Source organism: Elephantulus edwardii, unplaced genomic scaffold, assembly GCF_000299155.1.
Source record: "Elephantulus edwardii isolate Elephantulus edwardi_28Jun2011 unplaced genomic scaffold, EleEdw1.0 scaffold00186, whole genome shotgun sequence".
NCBI classification, from domain to species: Eukaryota; Metazoa; Chordata; class Mammalia; order Macroscelidea; family Macroscelididae; genus Elephantulus; species Elephantulus edwardii.
In genome coordinates this window covers 1,155,585-1,168,990 of record NW_006399936.1, presented here as the reverse complement: position 1 = coordinate 1,168,990, position 13,406 = coordinate 1,155,585, and the positions used below count along the sequence as shown (strand labels likewise).

The 13,406-nt window shown below is 42.5% G+C and overlaps 1 protein-coding gene across 1 annotated transcript in view; it reads right to left on the bottom strand.

Moving 5' to 3' along the window:
- The window catches only part of PRSS36 (protease, serine, 36), a 49,852-nt gene that overhangs the window by 33,821 nt on the left and 2,625 nt on the right, over positions 1–13,406 (bottom strand). Inside the window, exon 2 of the mRNA XM_006896598.1 lies at positions 5,528–5,622. Coding sequence (XP_006896660.1) covers positions 5,528–5,622 — 95 coding nt within the window. The remainder of the gene's footprint in view (positions 1–5,527; positions 5,623–13,406) is intronic.

Genomic DNA, 13,406 nt, shown 5'->3' with positions numbered 1-13,406 from the left:
GTCACTTTTATTTATTAACATCTTCCTTCCTTGAGTTGTTCATTGCCAAGCAGATTTTCTAATCAAGATGGAGTTAGTCTTGTTGGTTTCACAGTACAGGGCTAAGCTTACTTTGCAAGTAAGCCAGGCCTCTGACAGTTTCCTTTCAAAATAAAGGATGTTGCCTGTCTTAGGTGGATGAGAGAACTTAAACTCAAGTTGCCTGTCATAGGGATAAATAGCAATTCATGCTACTCCCTGTCTTAGGATCTTTAGCAAGTCTCTTTCCTTACCCATCATTGGCTACACATACTGCATTCGCCTGGGGAGGGCCTTAAGTTGAATTTTATGTACTTCACCCAGCAATTCTTTATAACGCTTGGCTAATATATGACCAACACAAGGGAGGATCCATAGTATACCTATTATAACAATACAAAGAGCAACAATCGTAAAAAGAAGATTTCTAAATGAAGTTACAGAAGGAAACCAGTTTTTTTCAGATTTTTAAAAATTAGACTAGCTTGTTCTGCTGGAGAGATATCTATATCTGGGGTATTCTGCATTTATGGAATTCTTTGGTGCAAATCATACAAATCAAGAGAATCATTATTAGACATCCAAACTCCTTTTAAATGAGATACTGTTTTTGTCCAATCATTATCTGAGCTATTATATTTCAATTTAGTAACACAAATAGAATCATATTCCGCATGGCATCTTAACTTTTCTTTCATTCTATTTTGTTGCACCATGTTTCCTAATACATTTACCGTATCATATAAAGCATTTAATTTCTGTTCCATAACTTCATCTACATTTTCTTGCTCTACCCAATTTTTTGTCACATTATGCATTAACCCATTTACAAACTTAGCAGTTTGAACTTCTTGAGTCAAAGCTACAGCAGAAGTAGAGACAGTAGCAATCATAGAGGTAAGAGAAACAATTCCTACAATAACAAGACCTATAGCTCTTTTGGCTCTAGGTGACAACTTATATATCTCTTTTAAAATTTGCAAGCTTTTATCATCGTACCAAATATCATCTAACTTTACCGGTGTCATAACAAAAGGAGGATTCTTCAAAATAAGTACTGAATCATCCTTGGTAATAGAGCTAATACAGTTAGAGATTTTACAATGAGAACAACTTACATTATATTTTGGATAATCACCAGTGAGCACATTATTACCAATTAATAAGACATATGGTTCAGGTACACAAGACATAACTTTGGCATTTGTGACATTATCTCCCTTAAATTTATCTTTTGGGATACAGGAAATATTTATCGAATCCATGCTAGCAACTAATTTCCACAATTCAGTTTGAAAGTTCTTCATATCAATAGTCCACATTCCTCCCACAAATCCTTTCATAGAAAGTCTGGGACCATATGTATGAAGAGGTGACCAGTCTCCAAGTGAGGTAGCATTCCAACCATTGGTCCTTTAAAAATTACATTACCAGTACTAATGTTAGACAAGAGAATGGCCACAGCGCTGTTATGATGACATTTTCTCCAAAGTGGTTGCCTGATGCCAGGACGAACTTTCTCAAAACATGAGGGAAAGTTGGTGTCTGCTGGAAAGATGGTGTTAATTCTACCTGCACCATATCCAGAAGCTCGTTCGTCAGAAGCCAAATAATTCAATTGTACAGTCCATGATGGGCTTCTACTGTCTGAAGATACTCTTTGCATCTTATTAACCAATAAACACCCGTTTTTTGGTATGCTTTTGGTAGAACAGATAGGATATCCTGAAGCATACCCAGAATAATTGCATGGTCTTTCTTCCCATTTTATATGACTATTAGAGGGATATTCTAAAACATAAGTATTGTTAACATAAACAGGTATGAGAGTCTCATTCCATGTTGCCAGGTGCAGGAGAGGAGGATCTGGTACATATGCCCAATAGGTCTCTTCCATCATCACCAGATCAGTGCTGCACAAGACGCTCAGGCAGCCAACAAGGAGCTTGTTCATTCTGTGGAAAAACACAAACATGACCTTCACCCCAGACCAGAACTGGATCAGGCCCCATCCATTTGTTATTCATTAGATCTTTCCATTTTACCTCTGCATACTTGACAGGTTTATTTGTCCATTGCCTGTCTGCCGCAGAGCGGCCACCTTGGCTTAAAATTAAGGAATTTAAAATGAACATTATTGCTTGTGTATCCAGGGGCATTGTCAGTTTTTATACATTTAAGCGGACCTAGGATGGATAACATCCACTCGCCAAATATGATTAGGAAGTAAACCATGAGGATTTACTTCATACTGAGGAACTGACTGAAAAGGAAGACAAGATTCACATTTTACAAGAACATCAGAAATTGTTAACAAAACTTTAGGAAATAATTTATGTTTTGGATAACAATGAGTAACTTAACCAGGATAATTGGCTAATGCAATTATCCATTCTGAACAATATTGATATAGCCAATTAACTAGTAAAGCATTATAACGGACAATGATTTTATAAGGTCTTATATAAAAAATATTGTCTTTCCTGACTGTGCTATTAATCGAGATACAGCCTGTGGACAAGTCTGCAAAACCTTTTACATGAACAGGATAAATGAATTTATCTTAAAAGAGCATTCTGTCAGAATACAGCAGTAGGAGTACTTCTAGTATCTAAAATGCACAGCAATAACTTCCTACTATGATTTATACAAGAGAGAACAGGAAGAGATAAAATCCTGAACTTCCTTCAAAGCCTGATAAGTCTCCATAGTTAATTCTCCCCTAGAATTAGGATCATTATTTCCAATTGGAATATAGGGGTCCAACTCAGTCGGTTCTAAACATGGCTTAATTTAATTAATATTTTGATATAGCACAGTCAGTGTGAAAAACAGGGGGCCAACAGCTCCCATGATAAAGGCCCCAAGCCATGCTTCTCTGAGTATTTACTGAGAATAACAAGGGAGATAAACAAAGTAAAATCATAAAGAAGTACAAAACAAAAATAAAGGGTAATGTGAACTCTTTCGCAGAAAAGGACAAGTTCTTCTTTATGCTAATCTCAGTAGAGAGGGATTCAGTTGATACAAACCAAGAACAATGTTGACTCCTAGGGAATGCTTTAGTGCCACAAGGTGACCTTCAGCTTGCATTAAGCCTCCCTCATTTCCTGATATAGCATTGAATTTGACATTTTTGAGATTTAACACAGTTCTCCATCCTTATTCCCAAATACATACACTAAAATTCACTTTCCTCTAAACCTTTTACAACTTACTATACATCCTTAATTTAGCTTTTACTATCTTTCATATTCTGGCATAACCATTCTATTTCAAGACAAAATTACTTTCATTTTAACTCTTAAACAAAAAATGCACAAAACTTACTACCAGTTATTCTGCTTTTCCCCTTGAACTCCATACCATGTCAAAACTTTCAACTCTATCCTCAAAATGATATACCAACCAAAATGCCATAGTTTAATAACTGCAATTTTTAACTACTGTATAATGTCAGTAATAATATTAATACTTTTATCAGACCCTTAAAGCTAAAAAATAGCATAATTCACTCTTTGTACTAATTTACAAGGAGATCCACATCTATGTAAGGAATTTGATCTGGGTATCCCGGGAGGCCATACGCTATGGCTCAAACTCCAATTGTGGGGCCCATTTCAAGGGTCCCCTCTGCCGGCCACTCGGGCCACTCGACATTAAAAGTGGGCCACTCTAGTTCACAGAACTTCCTTAGAGTGGAAGGATCTACTTGCATGCCGTATCCGGCCGCCCTGAAAGGGAAGTCTGAAAAGTTAGTTACCAAACACTCCAAAGGGGACGGTCTTTACATCCTTGACTGTCCCGCTTCCATTTTTCGCTTGCACCTGTTTCGCTAGCACTGTTTGTTCCAGAACTGAGTAGAGAAAGAGCCACACAAATCCACAGAAATAGAAAGACACTGTCGACAGAAAGACCATTGACAAACACAAATTCACAAAAATAGCAAGAGACACTGTTGACAACAAAGACCATGACAAAACCTGAGTCTGAAGAACAGCCTCTCCCAAGCAGCAGACAAACGAACACTGTTGTCGACAAAAACCATGGCAGAACCTGAGTCCTGACTGACAGACCTGGTTCGAGGGGTGGGTTTCTCTTACCTCCCACCCGCCGAACGTCTGAGGCATGGGCCTCTCTCCCCTGGGATTCCGAACTTGTGGGTCACCAGACCAGCGCAAGCTAATTCCGAACTTGTGGGACAAACCTGGGCTCTCTCGTGTCAGTGGCATCCACCCGAGAACCCAGACTTCCACACAAGCTGAATCCAGGCAAGCCCCCACTTCCTCAGTCACCTGGACCTTGGCAGTCGTCACTGCCGCGGTCTTGGACTGGAAGTTATGCAGCGTCCTGCCTTCCAACTGTCCAATTCAAAACCGGGGTGCAAACAGAATACAGATTAACCAGTTATCAGACCTGACTTACCAGGTAGGAAGAATCCTACAGAGACGTCACGGTTACTCCGTTGGCCGGTGATCAGGGTTTAGATGAATTTAGGGAGATCTCGCTGGGGCCTCCAAATGTAACGGAGCGAGTCCCCAAAAAGATCACTGAGCCAATTAGCCGAATTAACAAAGTTTATGTCGAGTTGGAACCTGGGCTCCTGCGTGCTGACACAGCAGCATCCACCCGAGAGCCCTGAATTGATGTCTGCCCCTCCTTTTATACCTCTGCTACTCCCCTGCCCAACCGTACACGCCATGATTGGCCATCCACAGTAGTCTGGGTATTTGTCCACCTTCAATTGGCTAGCCATAGCTCAAGGTAACAGTTTGGAAACCTATTTGAATCTTATAGGTTACTTCAGATACAGGAATATGGAAAACTCCTTGTGCTCTTACAGAGAAGAATTCCACTTTATGGCAATTGAGCAATCAGGGTGGGATTTACCACAGGTGAGGGGTTGGTTGTTTGTTAAAAAACCACTCAAATGGGTGGGGTGGGGTTAACTGTACTTTACCAGAAACTGAATTTCTGATTTTCATGCACCATGGACCATTGTTGTTCAGTGCCGTTGAGTCGCAAACAACTCACAGCGACCCTATGCTTAGGTGTCTCTCATCCTCTCTCCAGGTTCCTAGGTTTCTGGAGGCAAGCTATTATGGAAGTGGATGCCACTCCTCCTTCCAAGCTTGTTTTAATTGGGAGCTCCACCCCACTGTTTGCCCGCATTGGGTAGCCAACCATTAACACATTTGACACATCCGTGTCACAGTGTTCAGCCTCACAGTAACCACAAGTGACCGCTGTTCAGCGATTTGTACACCAGGGTTATACGACCATTCAGAGGAATGTCTGAACAAAAACAATGAAAGACAGGCCCGAGAGCCGCAGTTTAGAAGTACGGTGGACTACAAGAAGAACAAACAATCCTGTGCTGAGCAAGTGCAACCAGAGCGCTCCTTAGAGGCAAGAATGATGAAACTTTGTCTCATCAGAGCAGTCCTTGGAAAAAGAAAGCATGCTGGGAAAAATATAGAGAGTCAGAGAAAGATAAGGAGACTCTCACCGAGATGGATTAACACAGTGACTGCAGCAATGGGCTTGAGCGTGACCGAGACCTTGAAGATGGTGTAGTACAAGGCGAGGTTCAGATCTGTCGTCCTGAAGGTCGTTAAGAGGAGCTGTCTAGGAGCTCTGGTGGACTAGTGTGGTAAGGAGCTGCAACTACAATCCCAGAGGCGCATGGTTCGAATCCACCAGATGCTCTGCTGGGGAAGGAGGGAAAATCTCCTCCTGTACCAGTCAGATCTGATTTGACGGTACACTCACACACACACAAAATAATAAAATAAAATAAAATTAAAAAAAGAGGAGCCGTATACCAGTGGCCCCTAACAACCCTCTTGGCTGAGCAAGCACATAAGCTCCCCCTTGTGGTAGAAAGAGTAACTGCGCTCCTTTCCAGTTGACCAAATCCAACTCCCTTCATCTCCTTCCTGATTGGTTTCCAAGGGGATGACCAAGTCATCACCTACATCTCCTACTTATTCCCTCAATACAGCTTTCAGCATCTGAGGCCTATCTGAGCACTCTTGTCCCAAATGGGCAGCTTTCTTTCAGGTGTAATTCACTTTAAGAGATGAGTTCTATGAAGATAGACCATTTTGAGGGTGATTCTGCATACAGAAGAAATGGTCTGGGATGAAATCTGATTTGGCTCCTTGCTGGAGAGAAGTCTTCTACCTCTAAGGAAAGCAGATGCGGGGCGCTTCTGCACAAACTGGAAAAGTGTGTCTGAGCCAAGGCTAACCCCTGAAGATGAGAGAGGCTTTTAAGTCCTGGCTGAAGGCAACAAGACCCTATGGCCTTGACTTTGAAATCCAAGTTGTTGTTGTTAAGTGCCGTCGAGTCGCAGGCGACTCATAGTGACCTATGAAGGAGAGTCCTCGACGCTTGGGTCTTTCATCCTCTCACCAGTTTCATAGGGTTTCTGGAGGCAAGCTATTATGGAAGTGGATGCCACTCCTCCTTCCAAGCTTATTTTAATCGGGGAGCTCCACCCCACTCTCTGTCTGCATTGGGTAACCAACCATTAATGTATTTGACACATCTGTGTCACAGTGTTCAGCCTCACAGCAACCACAAGTTACCGCTGCACGGCAACTTGTACACCAGGGCTATACAACCTAGTGGAATGTCTGAGCAAAAAATTTGAAAGACAGGCCAGAGGGCCGCGGATTAAAAGTCACCCACCTTTGGCTTAGTAGCATCGCTTTCTGTCCACTGGGCCAGCTGATCTCTCTCTCTATGTTGAAATCCAAGACACAGAATTCTGGATCTCCTGGTTAACTTAGGGAATGGGGGGTATTGTGAGATCTTAAGTACTCACACCATGGTAGATTACGAATATAATGAAAAGGTGTGTTTGTCTTCTGAATTGGAAACATCTGGCTTGCTGCAGAAGGTCAAGGACTGTAGTCTTCAATATTGAAGCTCAATATCAAGACAAAGATTCTCACCATTGGGCCAGTTGGCAGCACCATGATGGATGGAGTAGAGACTGAGGTTGTACAGTTATAGCTTGCTTGGCTCCACAATCAACATTCTTGGCATCAGCGGTCAGGAAATCAAAAGGTGAATTGCATTAGGTAAATTTGCTCTCAGGGTCCTTTCCAGAGTACTGAGAAGCAATGATGTCCGTCTAGAAACTCAGATGCGCCTGATCCTGGCCATGGTCTTTGCAATTACTTGCTAGGCATCAGAGAGCTGGATAATGACTAAGGATGACAGGAGATGAATGAATGCCTCTGAGTTGTGGTGCTGGAGAAGACTCTTGAAAATAGCATGGACTGTCAAGAAAACAAGTAAGTCTGACTTGGAGAGAGTAAAACCAAGTTTCTCCTTAAAGGCTAGGATTTTGAAGCTCTGTCTCACATAATTTTGGCATGTGGCTAGGAGGGACCAATCTTTGGAGAAGGACATCATGCTTGGAAGGGTGGAGGGATGGTGCAGGAGAGGAAGACCCTGGATGAAGTGTGTTGAGACAGAGACAGGGGCAATGGGGCAATGGAGGTGGATGTGTGGAGTTAGACTGGCTCAGGATAGGGCAGGCTTCAGAGCCGTACATAGTGATGCTAGGAGATGCAGGCAATTTGATGGCACATAACAACAAGCAACATGATGAGAATAAGGCTGTGGTGGTTCAGTGGTTAAGTGCACAGCAAGATCAATAGTTCGCATCCATTCACAAATCCATTCAAATCCATTGTTCAAATCTATGGGAGGGAAAATCCTGGTAATCTACTCTTATAAAGACTGTAGCCTAGAAAACCCTGTAGGGGAGTTCTACTCTGTCTTCTTTTTTTTTTTAATTTTACTTTATTATTTGTGTGTGCGTGTACCGTCAAATCAGATCTGACTGGTACAGGAGGAGATTGCCCCTCCTTCCCCGGCAGAGCATCTGGTGGATTTGAACCATGAGCCTCTGGGATTGCAGTTCAGCTTCTTGCCATTAGGCCACCAGAGCTCCCCTCTACTCTGTCTTAATCAGACTCATTGCTACGAGTCAGAATCGATTTGATGAAACACAATAACAAGAGATAAGAACGCATATTTGGGGGGATGTGGTAGTAACAGGAACCCGATCAGAGTAGCTCAATAAAAAGAGAACATATTATTATATAAATATTATAATTACTATAGTGTTTAATTATGTATAATTTTTATACTTGTTATAAAGTATGCTGAGGGCTTCTGATTACCTGTCAAGTGTGGAAGTGGAGTCTCATGTATTGGACACTTCTTAGTCCTGTGTTATACATTCGTGGACCTGCTCTTTTATTTCCTGATTAAAAGCGTTTTCTTTTTAAAAATTAATTGAAATGTAGTTAAAATTTTAGGTCCTAGATCTCACTGGTCACCTCTCAAGGAGTAAACAGTGACACAAGGCCAGTGGCTGCTGTGGGAGACAGCACAGGTACCGAGTATTCCTATCATCACCGCAAATCCTGTTGGACAGGGCCGCCCGAGGTTACTTTCCAGTTCACTGAAGCCCTCTTTCTGAGCGTTACCTGAGCCACAGCAGTGGCCTGTGGAGTTGCTCTTCTTAGATGCCATTGCGTAGGCTCTGACGCACAGGGACTCTGTACAGCAAAAGGAAACCACGCCCCATCCTGCTCCAAGCTCACAGTCGATGCTGGGCTTAAAAAGGCCATTGTTGCTGTCACCATGCCAACCCATCTCACCAAATAGATTTTTCTTTTTTGCGGAACCTCTACTTTTCCAAGCGTGTTATCCTTTTCTGAGGACTGGCCTTTCTGAATAACATGCCCAAAGTAGTTGAGACAAAATCTTACCATCCTTGCATCGAACAACACTCTGGGTGTTCTTCCTAGATGATGGATGATTTATTTGTTCTTGTGGAAATCCATAGCATTTTCAATACTCTTCACCAATACTATAATTAAATGGAACCAATTTGCCATCTGTCTTCCTTATTTATTGCCCAACTTTCACATACACACGAAGTAATTGAAAACACCAAGTCTTAGACCAGATGCACCTTAATCTTTACAATGACATCTTTGCTCTTTTGCACTTTAAAGAGGTAATTGAAGCAGATTGGTCTAACAGTATGTTATTTCACTTTTTGACTGCTGCAGTAGCCTTAACAGCTAGCAAATCAAAACTGCAAGATGTTTGCCTCTGCTTTAAAGTGCTCTGTGGTTACCCATGATTTTTATGATGAAACTCCTCAATATGGCTGTTAGGAATTCTGTTCCTTCTAAGTTTGTGTTGTGAATTGTAATCTCTATTCCCGTGGTTACAATACCATTTAGGAAAGCATCCTCTTTGTCATATTAGTGAGTTAATAATAGTGTTTTGAGAGATGAGAAATTAATCAAGGAAGCATGTAGCAGCAGGGGAAGATAAATATTAAATCATGTGAAGATCACACAGCAGTCAAGGAACAAGGACTTTCCTCCACAGTCAACACAGAGAGAAAGTCTCCCCTGGATCCTGCATCCTGAACTCAGAATTTTGGTCTTTTAACATCAAGAAGACAAAGATTCTCACCATTGGGCCAATTAGCAGCATCATGATAGATGGAGAAGAGGTTAAAATTGTTAACAATTACGGCTTGCTTGGCTGCACAATCAACCATCTTGGTGCCAGCAGTCAGGAAATCAAAAGACAAATTGCACTGGGAAAGTTTGCTATCAGGGACCTTTCCAGAGTGCTGAGAAGCAATGGTGTCAGTCTAGAGACTAAGGTACGCCTGATCCAGGCCATGGTCTTTGCAGTTACATGCCATTATGCATCAGTGAGCTGGACAATGACAAAGGATGACAGAAGAATTCATGCCTCTGAGTTGTGATGCTGGAGAAGAGTACTGAACATACTACGGACCTCCAGGAGAACAAATAGACCTGTCTTGGAGACGGTGGAACAAAGTTTCTCCTTGGTGGCAAGGATTTTGAAGCTCCATCTCATATACTTTGATCATCTCACCAGGAGGCAGCAGTCCTTGGGGAAGGACATCATGCATGGAAGAGTAGAGGGACAGAGCAGGAGAGGAAGACCCCAGATGGGATGGATTTTCACCCTATTTTCCTCCCTTCTCATGCTCTTGTCATGTACCATCAAGTCAGAACCACCTCATAGCTGGCCCTCCAGCAGGTTTTCAGAGGCAGTAAATCACAGGAGATACAAATCACAGGATATGGGAGGAGATTGCCCATCTTTCTCCCTCAGAGCAGTTGGTGGATTCAAAACAGGTGCCTTTGGATTGACAGCACAGATCCCTATTGTTAGGCCACCAGCACTCCCTTTCTCCTCTTATGTGAATACATTTGCCATATGTATCATGTGTAGCAAATTATGAAGATATGATTTAAAATTATGGTGCTGCCCAGAACTTTGTATTTTGTGCAAAGAAGAACCTCCTCATTCCATTTTGGCTCCAGAATGACTAGTGACTCAGAGGATATGGTAGGTGCGTTCTGGAAGCTGTGCTCTGCTTTGCTGCGTCCTTTTTGATCATTTTTCCTTCCACCTTCTCTCACAGCCCATGGACCCTATTATGGCCTCCACATTGTGCAGGTCCCAACAATTGGACAACTATGGGTATCAAGTCCTGTCTTAGTTATCTAACGCTGCTTTAAAAGAAATACCACAAGGGGCTGGCTTAAACTGTAGAAATTTATTCTCTTTCCTCACCCCCCTTTTAGAAATTTGTTCTCTTACAGTTTGATGGGGTGCTTTAAGTCCAAATTCAGGGTGCTGGCTCAGAGGGACGTCCCTCTCACTGTTCGTTGTGGAGCCACATCCTTGTTTCTTTTGGCATCTGTGGGCCCAGCATTCCCTGGAGACCTCTGCAGGTTCAGGCCTTTTTTGGTGTCAGAGAGGTTTGTTCTGCAGGGACCTGGGTCCAGAAAGACTCACTCTGTTCCAGGCTATTATTTTTGGTGGTGCTAAGGGTCCCTCTTCTCAGCTCGATTTCCTCCAGTTTTAATCTCGAGTGAGATAAAAGGGAGCTCTGGGGGTGAGGGTGAGGGAAATGGAAAGAATTTGTTCTTGAAAACAATGTATTTGAATTCTGTAAACAAACTAGTCGTTGTTGTTGTTGTTGTTAAGTGCCGTGGAGTCATAGGCGACTCAGAGCGACAGTAAACTAGTAAACTAGTTGTTATGTGCCGTCGAGTAGAAATTAAAAATTTTAAAAAGGGAGTTCTGGTGGCCTAGGGTAAGAAACTGTGCTGCAATCCTAAAGGCATTTGGTTTGAATTCAGATGTTCTGTGGGAGAAGCATGAGCAGTCTCCTCTCATGCTCCATCTACAGCCTCTGAAAACGTGCTGGAGGGTTAGCTATGAGTCAACAACAGCAAGAGTGAGCTAAAAGGTATGACAAGTTACACCTTGGAACTCCCTTTACCTCCAGCTAGGGTTGTGATGGAACTAGGGAATGTTCTGAGTCTCCGTCTGACATACTCTGGGCATGTTGCAAGGAGGGACCAGTCCTTGGAGAGGGACATCATGCTTGGAAGAGTGGAGGGACGGAAAAAGAGAGGGAAACCATTGATGAGATGGCTTGATACAGTGACTGGGTTAATGAGGGTAGGTGGATCAGAGACAGTAAAGTTGGCACAGGATAGAACAGGTTTCAGGGCTGTTGTACATAGGGTCGCTATGAGTAGCAAGCAACTCAACAGCACATAACAACAACAACAGGGAATGTTGCATTCCACCCTTAATCTTCCTACAGCTCTTTGGTTTAACAGGAACAAAGGAGATCATATATAGTTTCCACATTATATGCATGCATTTTGGGGACCTAATCAACCCAGGACAGTTTCTCAGGATGCCAACTGGAGTCCCTGCTGTCAGAATTGACTTTTTTTTTTTTAAATTTTTTTGTGAGTGTACCGTCAAATCAGATCTGACTGGCACAGGAGGAGATTGTCCCTCCTTTCCCGGCAGAGCATCTGGTGGATTTGAACCGTGAGCCTCTGTGATTGTAGTTGCAGCTCCTTCCCACTAGGCCACCAGAGCTCCCCAGAATTGACTTTTATGTGATCTCGTTTATTAAGTCATAGAAGTCTCCTTGTTGGTACAAAGCTCCTTGAAGGCGGAACATTGGGTTTTATTTTATTTTATTTGTTAGTTTTTATGTGAAGACTCATCACACTTTAGCTGCATTTCAGTATCAGAACATGTCCCTTTATATATCTATGCCCATTTACCCTTAGGCCTCTTTTTATTTGGGACACAGAGAATGAAAATTGATGGTTTAATTGCTAAAGTAATTTAAGAAGCTACAGTAAAAAAATTTTTTTTGAAGGTACAGTAAAGGTCTGAATTATTGAGACTCCTTCTTTCTCATTGCTATAGTTGGAACTGACTCATAGTTGACCCTCCAGTGGGTTTTTTGATGCAATAAATCATACAGGAGGAGATTGCCCATCCTTTTGCTCAAGAGCAACTGGTGCTTTTTTTTTTTTTTTACTTTATTATTTTTGTGTGAGTGTAACGTCAAATCAGATCTGACTGATACAGGAGGAGATTGTCCCTCCTTTCCCGGCAGAGCATCTGGTGGATTCGAACCATGCGCCTCTGGGATTGTAGTTGCATCTCCTTGCCACTAGGCCACCAGAGCTCCCCTGCAACTGGTGCTTTTGAGATTGTAATGTAGCTTCTTACAACTAGGTCACCAGAGCTTCTTTTAATTACTTTGTTGTTGTTGTTGTTAGACACAACAACATAACATTGAGTACAACTCATAGTGACACTCTGAACAGCCAACCTTAACCCTACCTTATCCTGTACCATCTTTGACACACCAGAGCTCATTGCTGAAGTTACTGTGTCAAATCTATCTCATTGGGGGTCTTCCTCTTCTTCATTGATCCTCCATTTTTCCAAGCATGATGCCCCTTTCGAAGAAACAGCGGCACCTAGCTGTTATTGTTATGTGCGTTGAGTCACTTGCGACTCATAGCGACCCTATGGACAACAGCCCTAAACTCTCTGCTCTGTCCTGTGCCACTGTCTCCTACACACCCATGCCTATTACCCCAGTCACTGAATCAATCCACCTCATAGAGGGCCTTCCTCTCCTGCACTGTCCCTCCACCCTCCCAAGCATGATATGTCTCTCCAAGGACCGGTGGGTCCCTCCTTACAACATGTCCAAAGTATGTTAGATGAAGCCTCAGAATCCTTGCCTCCGAGGAGCCGCTCAGTTTAACCCTCTCCAGGATGAATCTGTTTGTTTTCCTAGCAGTCCATGGTACCCTCAACACTCTTCTCCAGCACCACAGCTCAAAGGCATCAATTCTCCGATGAAAGAAGAAGCTTCATTATCTTTGTCTCCAAGGAGCACTCTGGCTGCACTTTTTCCAAGCTATACCTGTTTGTTCTTTTGGCAGTCACTACTCTTCTCCATA